A 19,038-nucleotide genomic window follows, 5' to 3' on the forward strand; every position below is an offset into this window, starting at 1 on the left:
TTCCATCCCAAGAAAATATTTCAAATTTCCCAAATCTCTAACTTTAAATTCATTTGCAAGAAACCTCTTGAGTTTGCTAATCTCCTCTTTATGATCTCCTGTTAGGATTATATCATCCACATACACAATAATAATGGATATGCTTCCACTAGGAGAACTGTTTATAAACAAAGTATGATCAAACTAACATTATGAATAACCAAACTTCTTTACTGCTTTAGTAAATCTGTCAAACCAAGCTCTAGGAGATTGTTTGAAACCATAAAGAGATTTCTTTAACTTGACTTTGTTTGATTTTGTTTGATCCTCAAGACCTACAAGTGTCTCCATATACACCTCCTCTCTAAATCTCCATTGAGAAAAGCATTCTTGATGTCTAATTGATGTAATTTTTAGTCATGATTCACTGCAAGAGATAAAAGTACTCGAATTGTATTTAATTTAGCAACATGAGCAAAAGTCTCTTGATAGTCAATACCATAAGCCTGTGTGAAACCTTTAGCAACTAATCGAACTTTGAACCTTTCAACACTTCCATATACTTTGTGTTAGAGGTGTCAAAAGGGTCGGGCGGCCCGCAGGCCGCCCAGCCCGTTACTGTTCATACGGGCCGGGCTGAGCCAAAGAAATTGGGCCCACGGCCCGGCCCGTGGCCCTTTGGGCTCTAATGGGCCGGGCCCATGAGGCTCTTATGGGCCAGTAAGGCCCTTACTCATTTTTTTTTTTAATTTTGTTATTCTTTAGTAATTATTGATATTGGATACTAAAAAATTTAATTTTGCAATATATATAAATAATAACCATCAATTTATCTAAAATTTTTAAGTTAAATTTTTTTATATATTTAAATTATAAATAAACATTCTTCTTTTTATATGTACATTAATTTTCATATCAATTCACAAGAAAAATTATAAGGCATATAGAATTTTGAAATATAAAATAATGAAATAATATTTAAAACTTAAGAATTAAGATAGAAAATATTTTAAAAAGAAAAAAAATAATTTTTATATATGTATTATTTTGATATTTATATATGTATATATTATATGTATTATTTTTAAAAAAATTATTTAAAAAAAAGAAAAAAAAAAAGGCTGGGCCCACCGGGCCCGGCCCGCTAGGCCCTGTGGGCTAAGGGCCCGGCCCGACCCGGCCCTCTAGCCCACGGGCTGGCCCGGCCCGACCCGGTCAGGCCCTTTTGTTGGGGGGCCGTGGGCCGGGCCGGGCCCTATCCATAGCAAAAGGACCCGGCCCTTTTAGTAAAAGGGCTGGCCCGGCCCGTTTAAAAAGCCCGTGGGCCGACTCGAGCCGGACCGAGCCGGGCCGGGAAGGCCCTTTTGACACCTATACTTTGTGTTTAATAGTAAAAATCCATTTGCATCCAACTGGATTCTTTCTAGGAGGCAAATTGACTACATCCCAAGTTCCATTCTTTTCAAGTGCTCTAATTTCTTCATTTACAGCTTGCTTCCATTAAAGTATCTGGAAAGCTTCTTGTATATTATTAGGAACCTAAATATTTGTGAGTTTAGTACTAAAAGCACGATATTTTGGGGACAATCTCTTGTAATACAAGAAACTGGAGATGGGATACTTTGTGCATGACCTTATACCTTTTCTTTGGGCAATTGGTAGATAAAGATCATCTAAATTCACCTCTTCAAAATTAAAAACAATGTTACCTTTTTGTGTCTCATTTGTAATTGAATTTGGTTCAACTTTATGGTTAGTGGTGAGTTGCACTTGTTCTTCTACATGTCCTTGATATTTCTTCTTTCTAGAATAGACAATTAACTTTTTTTTGTTAACAATTGAAGGAATACTCAAAGGCTGTAACTACTATAATGGAACACTCAAAGGCTGTAAATTTAACTAATGTTTAGTGAAATGAGACTTTTGACTAGAAGTAGAAGGAATACACTAGTAGGAGATGATTTAGAATCCCAAAACCAAAATTCATCTGAATTCTCACTATCTCCTTGAATGTTGGTTTTGGAATAATAGGGCTGTTTTTCTGGGAAAGTAACATCCATAGAATGATAGAATTTCTTTGTGAGGGAAGAATAACACTTATATCCCTTCCCTTTTGATTTGGAGTATAATCGAGAAAGATACATTTAAGGGCTCTAAGGTCAAATTTATCTCGATTTTGATGAGGAATATGGACAAAAGAAGTACAACCAAACACTTTAAGAGGTATAGATGAGATGAGGCAATTGGTAAGATATGCCTTGAGAAAAACTTGACATGGAATCTAACATTTGAGAATTCGAGAAGGGATTCAATTAATAAGATATGTAGTAGTAAGAATAGCATCCCTCCAGAAGATTTTAGGAACATGAGAGGATATCATAAGAGCTCAAGTAACATCTAACAAATGCTTGTTTTTTCTTTCAGCAATCGCATTTTGTTGAGAGGTATTAGGACAAGAATTTTGATGGACATGGACTATACCATCTTGAACTAGGTATGCCCTAGGAATAGAATTAAAACAATCTTTGGCATTATCAGTACGAAGAATTTGAATTTTGGCATTGAATTGAATTTGAAACATGATGTGGAAGTTTTGGAATAATTGACCTACCTCAGATTTTTTTTTCATGAGAAATAACCATGAGAGACGAGTGTGGTCATTGATAAACAAAACAAACCATCTTACCCCGATTACACTTTTAATTTTAGAAGGTCCCCAAACATCACTGTGAATTAATGAAAAATGATGAGATTCTTGATAAATTTGATGTGGATAAGAATTATGAACATGCTTAGATAACTGACAAACTTCACACGTAACATCAATTGAATTTTTATTAAATAAGGATAGAAAGAGTTCTTTGAGATACAAAAGACTAGGATGACCCAAACGATAGTGCCATAACATAATTTCACTATCATTACTAGACCTAAGAGTTGAAAAAGAACATTTCACATCAACTGTCTTCTGAGTTTGTCTTCTACAGGACTCGTTCACGTTGAACATATAGAGTCCCGAATGCAACTCAGCACTACCAATCATCTATCTCGAATTCAAATCTTGAAAAACACAATGACTTGGGAAAAATTTAGAAACACAATTCTTTTTCCGAGCAAACTGACTAATAGATGGTAGACTATAATCCAACTTTGGAATTTGTAGAATTTGGCAAAAAATCAACTTCCTTTGATTCGAAATTTACAGAGCAATATATGTGGTACAGATATAACTACTCTATAGGAGTCAGTTATGACTTAGAAATTGCCAAACAAAGAAAAGAAATATCCTAGAAATAAAATTATAACAAACTGTACACTCAAATGAAATATTCAAAACTGAATAACTACATATTTTCTACATCCCCCTCAAGCTAGGTTGTAAATGTTAAGTAAACCCAACTTGGATCTCACATCCTTAGACTTGATCTTAGATAGAGCCTTAGGTAGAATGTTTGCAATTTGAAGAGCAGTAGGTATGTAAGAAATATTGATACTCATCTTCAATTTTTTTTTTTATAAAGTGTCTATCTATCTCCACATGTTTAGTTCGATCATGATGAACTGGATTTTTAGCTATACTTATAGCAACTTGATTATCACACAATATATTAATTTGATCACCTAATACAACTTTAAGTTTAAGGAGCAATCACTTTAACCACATTCCTTCGCATATTCCATGAGTCATTGCTCTAAATTCTTCTTCTGCACTACTTTGAGCCACAACTGTTTGCTTTTTGTTGCGTCAAGTTACCAAGTTTCCCAATACATAAGCACAATATCTAGAAGTTGACCAGCAATTAATAATAAAACCAACCCAATCTACATTAGTGAATACTTCAATATTCCTCTTCTTAGTCTTTTTAAAGTATAGACTTTCGCCAAGAGTTTTCTTTAGGTATCTCAAAATGTGATACAATCATTTCATATGCTCTTTAGTGGGATTGTTCATAAATTAATTGGCTATACTTATTACAAAACTAATATCAAGCCTTGTATGTGATGGATAAATAAGTCTACCAACCAGTCTCTGATATCTTCCTTCGTGAGCAGGAGCATTTTTCCTTTCCTCTCTATCCTTAGCTACAATCTCAGATGTGTCAGGTTAGTATTCCAATTGAATTTTCTATAAGTCAAGAGGTGAGGTTTCAAATAAATACAATCGTAACAAAGAATTCTTGGAGGATGTTGAGAGTGAACCTCGGAAATATGATGACAAACAGAAAGAAAAAGATGTTGATGGAATAGCATTGGCTCGGGAAAATCTGACTGAAGGACCATCCATCTGTGCATAAATTGGTGTTGGAGTCCTTTCTCAGATTTTGGACTTACCAAAAACTGAGGAACAATCGGATTTGGAACAAAACATGGATCCATTAGATAAGCAGGTTATGAAACAGGCTAGAGCTAAGAATGGCAATGCTTGTAACATCTATCCTAGGCAGGATCAAGATTGTGATGGTCCACATGCAGTTGAAGAAGGTCTGATTGAACAACTAGGACCTGAACAATCTTATATTAGCTCTACGGAAATTGATCCTAAAGTTGATGAACTTGGGCAGGCATTCCATGAGGACTTGGACCAAAAGAAGAAGTTGGAGGTTGAGAAAAGACATTCTTTCACTGGGACTTCTGTTGGGAGGAATGGTTTTAGGGAAGAAGGTCTTAAGGATATTGTTCCTTTGCCCTTGGTTCGGAAGCAAGCTGAGTTGTCCCTGGTTTGGGTTAAAATACGCATCAAACAATCCCCAATGTTGGTTTTGGCAAAGAAGGAACAGTTCGCATAGATTGAACAGACGAACTGCCACAAGGTTTGGAAGCGGATGGAAGATAAATTTTGGGTGTACGACAATGAGCAGGAAACAGCTTGGGAAGAAGAGTTTTTTGTTGTTTTATTTGTTCAAATGCCAGTTGGTGAGCTATAGTGTCAGAGCGACTCTTGGTTGTCAAAGAAATTTGAGTCCCTTACTATCACTGAAAGTGGTATGATTGTAGACATATGCTCAGCTGAAATATCTTCTAATGTTGTGAAGGTGTGAGGATTTGGTAAAGAATTTCGAGGACAGTTGGTAACTAGAGGAAAGCTAAAGGAGATAGCTGAAGAAGTAAAAAGTTTTGCTATGGGAAACAAAGGTCTCGTTGATTTGTTTGTTCTTACTCCAACTGGCCAATTCGAATTTCTATATAATGTATTGAAGGATGGACTGATGGCTAGGGTTGGTGTCACAGCAGCTTCTAGTTCTGATGCTCACAGACAACCTTTGTTTATCCAAGGTGACTCTATAATTCTCCATTGTTGCATCTCCAGGATATTGTTGATATTTTTGCAGTAGTGAATGGCAGTTGGTTTGTTGGGAATACAATAACTGTAGCTATGGATACGTTTCTTCCATTTACTTGTATTAAGTAGTGAGGAACTCTTAAAGGAAGTCACAGACCCAATTAATTCTCCTTTTAGACTCCAAGCTTCAGCTGCTAACTATGTCAGTCCGAGAGTGGCTAATCATGTCCTTAGATTGGAGACCAATCTTGATTGGACAACTATTGTAGGAGATGGTTATGTTGGGCTTGAACTCAATAAGGTTTCTTCCATTGAAGTTCTGGGTCAACTTATGCCTGTAATTGATATTGGGAACCTAAGAACAAAGAAAAAGAGGCCTAAAAGGAAAAAGAAAGAAAAAGGAATAAAACAGATAAAGAAAGCTAGTCTTGGATAAGATAAGTGGCCAATTGCTGAAGTTCTTGGGGACGAGAACTCTCTCACGGAGTGGAGAATTGTCACGACCCCAAGGATTCCCAATGATAGATTAGTAAATATAGTAGTAGTTAACCTACATGCATTACTATATTGTATAACTATTCTGAGGGTTTCTAGGGCAATAATTGTAATTTTCTTTCTTTTTCTGTTATAGATGTTTGTCCTTAGCTATAGGCAGTTATGCTTATAGTTGTACTGCACATGGGTGCATGTGGAAGGCTATTAGGCTATATATAAGTCACAGCTAGAGGCTAGGAAGGCATGTTTGAATGATAATTGAATTCTCACATTTTCCCTCATGAATTTCTCTCTCAATTTCCCTCTAATCTCTCTCCCGATCCCTCTTATTTCCCCCTCCTTCTTGTTCTCTTTGTAATCCTTCCCCATTTCTTGTTGAATTTCCCTCCCTCCCAGCCTACATGCATGAATAAATTCTTTTCCACATAATTGCATGTAGGAGTAAGTATATATACTATGCCAAATCCATGTAGAAGTAGGCATGTGTGCTCTTTATGAGACTTGTTTGCATTAATTGGATTACCATTGCTATGGATTAGATACTCAGATTTTATATTGAAAAAATCTTTTAGAGAACCTTTTTGTGGATACTTAGCTAACAACAATAGAAATAGCCTCGATGAACCTTGATAGTTGCTAAACATGTTAGCCAACACACAAGGATCGGTTCCATATGTTGGCATGATCACTGATCAAGTTGTTATCAGTTAGTATGGCCAGTGACAAATTCATTATGCATAACGTACTCCCATGAAACAGAAAATCATGGTTTTATGCTAATATAAAAGGAATTTTCTTCAAACATATTTTTTGTTTTAAGAAAAATAAGTTTTTCATGCATGTTTCTTCAAACACATATATTACTCCGATCAAACTATGAAAAGTTGCAAGGGACTAACTTAGATGCTAGGTAAAAAAATTTCTTTTAATTTCAAGATCATTTTTCTCTACCTGGCATGTTATGGAAGCGTTTTGACCTCCCCACAGTCCCATGTTCAATTTATTACTCTTACTTGGCTTGGAATCAATTGTTGTCAACTGCTAATCTGATCTAATTTAATTATAGTACTCTTCACAAATGTGTTTCACGAAATCAAGAAGTAAAACACCACAGTTGCAGCACAATACGTCACTTTGCCAAAAGTCGACAGGTTTGGTCAACCAACCAGAGGCAGAATTCTCCTCTGCTTGCTGACTTCTACCTCACTGCAATCTTTCCTCGGTCAACTGAACTATGGCAGTGAGCATCTCGGTCAACTGTGTTTCTGCCCAAAACAATTGCAAGGTTGATAATGACTCCCAATCTAAAATAGTTGTCTGGTTTATTGACAGAGAAAACAAAGTGCCTGTTTGGTATTCTTCTTTTTAAGCACAACAGCTTTTTATCTACTTTTTTTAAAAGCATCGTTTGATAAAGTATTGTTGTGCTTTTAAAGCATAATTGCTTTTTCCAAAAAAAAAAAGCAGGTTAAGCTGCTTTTAAGAAAAAGCAAGGGACCCCTGCTTTTTATAAAAAGCACAACTTTTAGTGGGACACACAATCATTAATAGGCTATTTACTTTGATAATCATTCTCTTTCTTCATAATTATGCCACTTTTCAAAATAACTATTTAATATCCTAGTGTCTTTTTTAGTCATTTTGCAAATCTATAGCACAACAATAAAATGTTAGCCAAACGGTTATTACTTGCTTTTAGCATTAATAAGCACAACACAACACCCAGTTACCAAACACTACTTTATCAACATTACTCTCACATCACAACACAATAAGGCACAACACAACACAACACAACAATACCAAACAAGGCAAAAAACTATGAAAGGCCAGATGGAAGTTGCAACAGTCAACTACTACCTGGAGGATCAACTACCAAAGGAAAACAATTAGCTAGTTGGCTAGGAAATCCTAAATGCTTGGCAGAAAGGTTTCAGATGAAGGACAATGAAGAGTTAACTATCCACAACTAGGAGATTAAGGAGCGGGACTTGATTGTTCACATCAACTAATGATCCTACAAACTTGACAATAATAAGAAACACACTTCCAAGGTAAAGCTCTCACATCTCCTCCCTTTCAAGTTTGTTCTCACGGATGTATGCGGTGTCCCTGGATAAACGGAAGAGAGTGGCAGATTTGGGGTTTTGGGTGAATAACGAATGGTTTTGGAGCCTTAACTAGAGAAGGCCGCTTCTTGAAAGAGATGAGTCTATTCGGGCTAAGCTGTTGAGAGTTATCTCCCAAATTCATTTGGTAAGTGGAAGAAGGGATCAGGTATATTGGCCGTTTGAAGCAGCTAGTTCCTTTTCGTCACACTCATTTAATGAGAGGCTTTGCTCTCTGATGGTTGGTTCCAATGTCCCTCTAATTAATTCAATGGCATCTCGTGTTTGGGGCAATTTAGCTCCTCCAAAAGTGGAGCTGTTTGTGTGACTTGTCATATGGGGAAAAATTAACACAAAGGACAATCTGGGCAGGAAAGGAATTCTGAAGGGGGAGGATCTACTTTGCATCTTCTGTGGCTTTGTCCTGGAGTCTGTGAACCACCTCTTTGTCCATTGTGAAGCTGTCTTGTGGGTTTGCCCGAGATCGGTTGGGGTTCTATTGGATCAGTGGGATTACTTTGTTCGGGGTAAAGGACAAAAGAAGGTATGGAAGTTTCTCTTTTATTCAGCGCTATGGACAATGTGGCTGGAGCGGAATAGGTTAGTTTTCAAAGATTGAGGATCAAGTGCAGTTGATAACTTTTTAACTTTGTGCTTGCCAAGTTAGTGGCTTGGATGAGGGATATGGAGCCATCTTTCCCTTACTCGGTGGACCAGGTCATCATGTCTGCCTCTACTCTTGGCCGCTAAGTTCTTCTCCCTCTTCTAGGCTTGTTGACTAAGAAGTCAGTTTTGGGTTGTCCTGATCCCCCTAATGGCTTGTGTTAGGGGGAGTGAAGGGGGTTGTTATGGATGGTATGGTTTGTTTGGAACTCTCTGATATTTTACTCTTGCGTTTAGTTTTGATGATGAAAAACAAATTGATTTATATCCTAAGTCATAAGTCAAGTATATGGTTTTTAAACAAAAATTAATTCCATATACTTAATTAAAATTGAGCTATATTCATATATATCTTAAATGGAGATGTTATTTCTTATACATACATGAAGATTTGCACAAACAAATATTCTGATGAAATCCCCTAAATGAATTTCAAAAATTAGTTTTGAACCGTTAGTCAAAATGAAGCTAAAATTTTTCAAAGGTAAAAGACCATCAATTGTATTTTGATGATGAAATTATTGTGTAAATGGATATTAACTTGGTGCTCCAAATTACTTTTATATGATCTATTACGCACTAAAATTAAATCCAATTTCATCATGCATTCCAATGTCAAAAAATATTGCGATAAATCTCTTAATGACATTTGAAATATTATGTTTTTATTTGATTAAAAATATTATATCAAAAATACTTTTGAAAATAATTTTGAAGCGGAGAAAAAGTTTGAAAATTAATTTTTTGGCCGTTGCTACAATAAATTCTGACAGCTACAGTGTTTTTTGGTTGCTACAGTAAATTTGCTATAGTGCCAGTCGATAGTTTCTTACAGGCTATCGGCCGGTTGCTACAGTAGCGGTCGACCATTTTTGCACGAGCTTTCTGTTGTTTGCTGTCGACCGTTCTCACCAACCAGTCAACTGTTGTTTGAATTTTTAAGCTAACTGTCGACCGTTACTGTAGTAGAGAGCTTCCAATTGCTAGTTTTCAAACTCCAACAGCTATAAACGGCTATATTCTTGAAAGGGGTCGCCAAGCACTATAAATAGAGGACAAATGGATGATTTAAGTCAACCAAGTGATATTATTACAAACCCTCAATTGCTCTTCAGGTTTGTGCTTCATTGTTACATTTATTTTCTCTCTAAGGCTTGGCATTCATTTTGTAAAATTCATTTTCAAGCCTTGTCTCTATTTTTGGGAGAATTTGTAACTAAGAGTATTGTCTCTCAAATCCTCTCTTATCTTGTACCATTTTGTATTTTCCTATCTTGTTTTATTAGAGGGCTTACATTACTTGTAGGAGGATTTTGATACCTAGTTTGTTGCTAGAGGGCTTGCTTGTTTTAAGCAAGAGGTTGTATTTTCCTAGTTTGTTGCTAGAGGGCCTATCCAGTGTGATAGGAGGATTATAGTGGATTGCTTAAAAAATCCTTAGTGAGGAACTAAAGTAGTGGATTAGACTTGATTTAAGCTGAACCACCACATATCGCTTGTGTCATTCATTTTTGTTTTTGTTTTGTTTATAGCTCCAAACAACTCTCTTACAAGCATTAAAATTTCATTTTTCATCAAGAAGATTTTTAAGTTCAATCAATTTTTTAAATAACCCAATTCACCCCCCTCTTGAGTATTGGTGTCATTGCTATACAAATCTATCACTCTCTTATTCCAGGTCATTACTGTACTACTCTTATGATCTCATTAATATATTTTTTGTGCTCACTTATTTCAAAAAAAAAAAAAGAAGGGAAAGTCTTACTCGCTATGGAGATGGCAACAATGATTGAGGATGATGATGATAAGTAGACTCTACAACGAAAGAGTCTCTCACCCCTTTTTTTTTATATTGCTCTGATACCATGTAGAAAAGTAATGTCTTTCACACCTATTCAATTGAATAAGATGAAGAAAGCTGACATACATGTATTCTTTTCTAACATAAGGAAATTCTACATATCATACAAGACATATAGTTACTATAATATAGAAGTGTATAGTGTATATAATTGCCTAATATATAAATCACAATATCTTAATGTGGAAGCATCTAATAGTTTGTCATAACAGTTTGTTGTTGCTGTTATGTTTATGTTTAATTGATGTAGTTTGCAATTGTTGTTATGTTTTGATTATTAATGCTTTCTAGTATAGGCGGTATTCTTCTTTCCATTAAGCAAGCTACCTATATAAGTAGCTCACAGTCTCTCTGTATATGTAACTTTCATTTTGTGATTCTTTGAATAGTTCTGCTCAAGGTATTGTTTCTCTCTCTCTCTCTCTCATGTTATGTCGTGTTATGTCTCTAATCTATTCCTAGGGTTTCTCTACATGGCCTCAAATCAATCCTCCTCTCCTTCTCCTCGATCCTCGTCTTCTTTGTCTTCTACCTCTCAAGCTGATTTCTCAACAATGGCTAAAGCCTTTAGCTTCATTCCAATAAAGCTCGATTCCAATAACTATATTTTCTGGAGAGCTCAAATTCTCACTACAATTCGAGCATTTGATCTAGTCTCATTTCTTAACAAAACAACTCCTCCTCCGAAAAGCCTACCCGATCCAGATGGAGAAGATGTAGTTATCAATCCATAATACATGAGCTGGATCCGATCCGATGAGCTCTTTTTGGGATGGCTCTTCTCAACAATTAGCAAAAAAGTTTTAGCGTAGGTGATTCACTGTGTCATCTGCCAAGGTATGGCTTACTTTGGAAAACCTTTATGCTCGCCAAACAATAGCTAAGTCGTTTCAATTGAAGCATAAATTAAGATCAATCAAGAATGATGACCTCTCAATAAATGATTACATTCTTAAAATTAAGACAATTGGTCATTCTCTAGCTATTATAGAGAGCCATTAACCGATAAAGATTTACTGCTTGCAATCTTGAATGGACTAGATCATGATTACGAAACTGTTGTGAGCTTAAGTACAGTATTTACTTCTAATGCATGAGCAGCGATTGTCGGTTAAGAATTCGTCATTAAGTGTTTCCTCTTTGAACTCAGTTGTGCAATCAAATGTTGCATATCTAATTCACATAATAGTACTGGTTTTGGTGACAGTAATAGAAGAGGTTATTTAGTAAGAGGAAACAATTTTATGAATAGAGGAGGGAGAGGTCGAGGAAGAGCGCCCAATAGAAGATATCAGTTGTGTAGCAAACCAGGACATTTTGTCGACAAGTGTTATCATCGCTTTGATAAGAATTTTCAATGACAAGTACCTAATCAAGGTCTTACTTGAGCAAATGATCGGAATCGGTGTAATAACAGAGCTTATATGGCCTCCTTTAGTGATTCTAATGGAGTCTACATGAGTGAGACAGGTTCTATGTCAGGTTCTCACGATGGCAATAACCCTAGATCTTCTACTTCTGAGACTTTTGTTTCTCAGTCTTCATTTTCAAATCCTTCTTGGTTTGTTGATTCCGAAGCAACAAATCACATTACATCAAACCTGAACAATTTATCCTTACACACACCTTACAATGGTGGAGACAAAGTTGTCATAGGCAACGGTAAGCAGCTTCCTATTACTCATATCGGTACTAGCCGTTTGTATACTAACCTTAAACCTACTTCAATCTTTTCAATTCATAATGTTCTTCATGTTCCAAATATGAAGAAAAACTTACTTAGTGTTTCTCAACTAACTCGTGATCATAATGTTGTGGCTGAGTTTCACTCGAATGTATGTTTGATTAAGGACAAATCTACCAAACCGGTGCTGCTCAGGGGACATCTTAAGGATCTATCGGTTGCTAGCATCTTGGTTTGCTGTCAACAGAAATTCTGCCCTATCCCTAGAGCCTTTATCTGTTGATTCTGCTTTTCTATCTTAGAATATATGTAATAAGAAAAATGCACGTAATTGAGAGAACTCATTTAGTCCTGAGCTATCAAATCTTGTAAATGTTGCTCAAAGCACTAATGACTGCCAGCAATGGCATGTTAGATTGGAACACCCCTCTTTGAATGTTCTAAAGCTTGTATTGAATAAAATTTGTGTGCCTTGTTCACTCTCCGATTTATCATTTTGTGACTCATGTAAGGTTGGAAAGTTAAGTCAACTTCCTTTTTCTAGCTGGGAAATTACAGCTACAATACCATTAGAATTGGTTTATTCAGATCTTTGGGGACCTACACCTATTGTGTCAATTGAAGGGTTTCAATACTACATAATCTTTGTGGATGAATTCACTTGATACACTTGGCTTTACCCTTTAAAACATAAATCTGATGCTCTCTCAGCTTTCACTATTTTTCATAAATTTGCCGAAATTTAGTATCAAACCAAGCTTCGAGCTTTACAAACTGACAATGGGGGTTAAAGCATTCTTACATTATCTTCAATCCAATGGTATTCAACCTAGATTTACATGTCCATACACACATCAACAAAATGGTGTGGCAGAAAGAAAGCATAGACACATAGCCGAAATGGGTCTAACCTTGTTATCTCATGCCTAAATGCCTTTAAAATTCTGGGTGGAAACCTTTCAGACATCTATTCACTTGATAAATTGGTTACTTGATTCATCTAGTACAACATCTTTTGAATTACTCTATCAAAAGCCACCTAACTATCAATTGTTGCAACCTTTTGGCCATGTTTGCTTCCCTTACCTTCATCCCTACAACAAGCACAAGTTTGACTTTCATTCCACAAAATGTATCTTTATTGGATATACTCAAGCTGGTTATAGGTGCTTGCATCCATCAAGGAGAGTGTATGTGTCTCGGAATGTAAAATTTAATGCTAATGAGTGTAATGAAATGCTAGGGCACAAAGAAATGAAATTACGAAAAGGAAGAAAGGAGACTCTCGGTTAATTCACTGATCAGAATAATTCTTTACAAACAAGAGGTGCAGCTATATATAATAGCGAGACACCTTCAGAAATAAAACAGCGCCTATGTGCCTAACTAACATATAAGCATAAGACTAAAACAAGCTGATAAAACAAACAGACATAACAGAAAGCAAACACAAATACTTATGCTTCCACACTTCCCCTCAAATCAGACTCTTCTGGAGAAGAACATTCTGTAATCTGCAACCTGTTGAAACATGACGAGGTATCAAAGATATTTTGCTGCACAGGAGACACTTTCAGTCCGAGCTTAGTGCATAGAAACCAAAACCGATCTCTAGCCAGACTTTTAGGAAACATATTAGCTATCTGATATTCTGTAGGAATGTACCAAACTTCCACTTTACCGTTCTTAACCCTTTCACGCACAAAATGCACATCGATCTCAATGTGCTTAGTCCGAGAATGAAACACAGGATTTTCAGTCATACCTTTTGCTGCTAAGTTATCACTCCAAACCACTGATGTAGCATGCACTTGATATCCCAATTCAGTAAATAAAGATCTTAGAGACAACAGTTTAGTAACTCCAAGGGCTATAGCCCTGTACTCAGCTTCTCCTACTGATCTAGCCACCACGGATTGCTTCTTAGATCCCCACACAATCAAATTGTTTCCAAGAAACACACTGAAACCACTAGTTGACCTCCTAGTTTCTTTGCAGCCAGCATGGTCTGCATCAGTATACACTTTTAAAGACAAATCACCGATAGAGGAAGAGAACCACAAACCCAATCCAATTGTTCCTTTGATGTATCTAAGTAGCCTTTTGCATGCAGTCCAATGCTAAACTTTAGGAATAGATAAGTATTGGCTTAGCTTATTAATAACAAAGGCAATATCGAGACGTGTATAGGTAAGATATTGAAGAGATCCAATGAGAGTTCTATACAAAGATGGATTGGGAAATACATCACCCTCATCAATCAAAGAAACACCTGAAACCATGGGTGTATCACAAGGTTTACAGTCTTGCATGTTAGCCTTTTTCAACAAGTCTAGACCATATTTAGATTGCGTCAAGTACAACCCACTTGTATCTCGAAAAGCCTTAAATCCGAGAAAATAATTGACTGAACCGAGAGTTTTTAATGCAAAATGTGTATCTAAATTAGCAATACAAGATTTAAGGGCTATACTATCTGAACCAATGAGCAATATATCATCTACATAAACCAAAATAAACAAGACATAAGCTGAGGTCCTTTTAATGAATAAAGACACATCAGATGTTGCCCTAGTGAATCCCCAGCTCTATAAAGCCATCCTCAACTTATTATACCAAGCCCTAGCTGCTTGTTTGAGACCATACAAGGACTTCTTCGACTAAAAAACATGTGAGGGAAACTGAGAGCTAACAAAACCTTCTGGTTGGGTCATAAACACAGCTTCTTGCAAGTCTCCATTTAGGAAAGCATTGTTTACATCTACTTGCTGCACATCTTAGCCAAAAGCTACATCTAAGGAAAATAACACCCGAATGGTAGGAGCTTTTACAACCGGACTAAATGTCTCACCATAATCCAGGCTAGGATTTTGAAGAAATCCCTTTGCAACTAATCTGTCCTTGTATTTAAGAATAGACCTATTAGAATTATTAGTATAATTAGATATATTGCATATTTATTTATTTATTTGTTATAACTATGTGTAATTAGGCTAAGTCCATAGGCTAAGCTCATAGGTTATTAGGCCCATTGTGCCTATTATAAATAACACACTAAGAGACTAATCTCTTAGGTTTTTCTCTCATAATTGTTTTCTCACATGGTATCAGAGCCACCGGTGAGAAAAACCTAAGTCACCGCTGTGTATCTTTTTCCAACGACCTAAAAACCCTAGTTTTCTTCTTCATTGTCACTGTTCACACAAAAAAAAAACCCTAGTTTCCCTTCACCGTCACTGTTCACGCCAGAACATCACTTTCCGGCTGTCGTTTGCTGGAACCGACCCCACCCTAGGGTTCGCCGCCTTCAGGCCGAGTTGCCGCCGGAAAATCAAAGCCGCCAGAGATCCCACGCGCCGCCGCCACGCACAGTCGTCCGCCCCCATGCGCCGACGCGTGAAGGCGCGTCCGCCATTCGTTTTCCTCCAGCTTCTCTAGATCAGCTCGCCTTCCTTCCCTAAGCCTATTCCCGGTGTCAAATCCTTGCTATGTCTAACCTCAGTGATGCAATTTTTGTTGGTGCTACTCCCGCAACTACACCTATTACTCCTGCTGCCTCTCAGTCCTTTACTGTCTCCAATTTTGGAACAGCGAATATCACCATGGTTAAGTTGATAGGGTCTGCCAATTATCTCTCATGGGCAGCCTCTGTCAAAATATGGTTCAAAGGGCAAGGCCGAGTCAATCATCTTATCACAAAGGCTGAAAGTGTGCCGGAAGCCAATCGGGCTAGATGGGAACAAGTTGATGCCCAATTATGCAGTCTCCTATGGCAGTCCATTGATCCATCCATCATGCAGCTCTTTCGGCCATTTGAAACTTGTGTTGATGTGTGGAAGGAAGCTGAAGAATGTTATACGAATGACATCCAGCGTTTGTACACTGTGGTCTCTAATATCAAGAATTTGAAACAAGAGTCATCTATGGAATCTTATTTGGGACAGGTTCGGGCTCTCATGCAAGAATTTGATGCTCTTATTCCCATTACTATGACCAAGACCGAACAGGTTGCTCAAAGAGAGAAGTTTTTTATGGTTATTGCTCTTTCCGGTCTACACCCAAAGTTTGACGCCATTAGACATCAAATCTTGACCATCTCCACTAATCCTACCATGAAGGACTCTTTTAAAAGGTTGTTGAACATGACTGGTGCACATGGTATGTCCTCTTCCTCTCATGTTGTTTCTCCAGCCGAATCTTCAGCCCTTGTATCTCAGGCTTCTCCCTCAGGAGGAAATAGAGGCCGTAATAATAATCGGACACGTCCACAGTGTACCTTCTGTAAGAAACTGGGTCATCTTGAGGACAGGTGTTGGAAGAAACATGGTCGGCCCGCTGCTCCGCCTACATCATCTCCCAGTACCGCTCATGCATTCCAAAGTGATCCTAGTTCTGCCCAATCTGCACCGGGTTCATAGTTAATACCTATGCCTGCAGCTGAGTATGATGTTTTTTTGAAGTTTCAGACCACCCAACAGTCTCATCCTGGTAATCCCGTTGCTTGCATTGCTAAAAGCCCATCTCTTGGTCCTTGGATTATAGATTCTGGCGCCACTGATCATATGTGTGGTAATGAACTTCTTTTCTCTTCACTTACTTATTCTGATACCTTGCCTACAGTTACCCTGGCTGATGGCACCAAAACTGCAGTTAAAGGGATAGGCCAAACCATGCCTACTTCGTCTTTATCTTTAAATTCGGTTTTATATGTCCCTGGCAGTCCTTTCAATTTGATTTCAGTTAGCCAGCTTACTAAAACCCTTAACTGCTCAATCACTTTCACTCCTACCTCTGTTTGTGTACAGGACCAGGGTACGGGGCGGACGATTGGCGTCGGGCGTGAGTCACAGGGTCGCTATTATCTTGCTGTGCCAATGGCTTGCACAAGTGCTGCTTCCCCAGATCTCCTCCACTCTCGTCTTGGTCATCCTAGCCTCTCCAAATTGAAGAAATTAGTTCCTAGTTTGTCATCGCTGTCTATTTTTGATTGTGAGTCATGTCAGCGTGGTAAACATGCATGTAGTTCTTTTTCCAGTCGTGTCAATAATAGGGCTGAGGCTCCCTTTTCTCTTGTGCACTCTGATGTATGGGGGCCCAGTCGTGTCACTACTACTCTTGGTTTCTCATATTTTGTTACTTTCATTGATGACTTTTCTCGCTGCACTTGGTTGTTTCTCATGAAGAGTCGGTCTGAGTTGTTTTCTATCTTTCAGACATTCACTGCTAAAATAAAAACACAGTTTGGAGTTTCTATACGTACTTTACGTAGTGATAATGCACCTGAGTACTTTTCTTCTCAATTTACTACTTTTATGACTACTTGTGGCATTCTACATCAATCTTCTTGTCCTTATACACCTCAACAAAATGGTGTTGCCGAGCATAAAAATCGCTATCTCATTGAAACTGCACGAACACTACTTTTACATGCCAATCTTCCCACCAAATTCTAGGGAGATGCTGTTCTTACTGCGTGTTATCTGATCAATCGCATGCCATCTTCAGTGTTAAAGGACAACATCCCTCACTCTCTTTTGTTCCCCTCCCAGATCCTTTATTCTGTTCCCCTTCGTGTATTTGGATGTATCTGTTTTGTGCATTCTTTTTCACCGGGACATGATAAACTTGCTGCCAAATCCCTCAAGTGTATTTTCCTCGGTTACTCCCGGTTGCAGAAAGGCTATAAGTGTTACTCTCCTGAGTTGAACCTCTATCTTATGTCTGCTGATGTCACATTCTTTGAACAACAATCCTTCTTCTCGGTTGTTCAGCCCCATTCACAGTGCCTTGACCAGGTATTGCCTACTCCTTCTCTTCCGTTGCCCTTATCAGATCCGTCTGTCTCCTCCTCGGTGGACCCTTCACTTCCATCTTCCAGGCCACACTCCCCGACTCCTCCACTTCTTACTTATCACCGTCGTCCTCATCCTGCTCCTGGCACCGACATTCCTCTTGACTGCGACTCTCCTGACTCACTCTCTCCGTCAGTGGTCACTCCTGCCATGGATCCTCAGCCCGACAACTTTCCTATTGCACTCCGCAAAGGTACACGGTCCACTCGCAATCCACATCCTCTTTATAATTTTTTGTGTTATGACCGTTTGTCACCTGCTTATAATGCTTTTGTTTCGAGCCTTTCTTTTGTTTCTATTCCTAAAACAACAGGTGAAGCCATGTCCCATCCTGGTTGGCGCCAGGCTATGTTAGATGAGATTGGTGCTTTGCATTCTACTGGCACTTGGGATTTGGTGCCTTTGCCACCAGGAAAGACTCCCGTTGGTTGTCGGTGGGTGTTCACCCCTAAAGTGGGCCCCGATGGACAGGTGGAACGTCTTAAAGCCCGCTTGGTTGCTAAAGGCTTTACACAGATCTATGGGTTGGATTACAATGATACCTTCTCTCCAGTTGCTAAAATGGCCTTTGTTCGCCTATTTCTCTCTATGGCTGCCACGCGTCATTGGCCACTCTATCAATTGGACATTAAGAATGCCTTTCTTCACAGTGATTTGCAAGAAGAAGTTTATATGAAGCAACCACCTGGTTTTGTTGCTCAGGGGGAGTCCAATGTAGTTTGCAAACTCAAGAAGTCTCTCTATAGCCTAAAATAATCTCCACGAGCATGGTTCGGCAGGTTCAACACTGTGGTTCAAGCCTTTGGTCTCACTCGAAGTGAAGCTAATCATTCAGTTTTCTATCGATATTCTTCTTCTTTATGTATCTACCTCGTTGTTTATGTAGATGACATTGTTATCACAGGGAACGATCAGATTGGTATACAAAATCTGAAGGAACATCTCCATCAACACTTTCAGACTAAAGATCTAGGCAAACTCCGGTATTTCTTGGGTATTGAAGTTGCTCAATCAAGAGATGGGATCTCAATCTCTCAGAGGAAGTATGCACTTGACATCTTAGAAGAAACTGGTATGGTGAACTGCAAACCGATTGACACCCGAATGAACCCAAA

At 38.0% G+C, this 19,038-nt stretch overlaps 1 protein-coding gene across 3 annotated transcripts in view; it reads right to left on the reverse strand.

The window, feature by feature from the left end:
- Window positions 1-19,038, reverse strand: part of LOC127803936 (translation factor GUF1 homolog, chloroplastic) — a 96,667-nt gene that overhangs the window by 11,809 nt on the left and 65,820 nt on the right. Inside the window, exon 18 of one of the 3 annotated variants that reach the window (XM_052340585.1) lies at window positions 6,939-7,020. The exons of the other annotated variants lie outside the window; for them this stretch is intronic. Within the exon in view, the coding sequence (XP_052196545.1) occupies window positions 6,954-7,020 (67 nt within the window). The 3' untranslated portion in view covers window positions 6,939-6,953. Of the gene's footprint in view, window positions 1-6,938; window positions 7,021-19,038 lie in introns of those variants that run through there. 3 annotated transcript variants of the gene reach the window in all.

Source organism: Diospyros lotus, chromosome 6 (genome assembly GCF_014633365.1).
Source record: "Diospyros lotus cultivar Yz01 chromosome 6, ASM1463336v1, whole genome shotgun sequence".
Taxonomy (NCBI): domain Eukaryota; kingdom Viridiplantae; phylum Streptophyta; class Magnoliopsida; order Ericales; family Ebenaceae; genus Diospyros; species Diospyros lotus.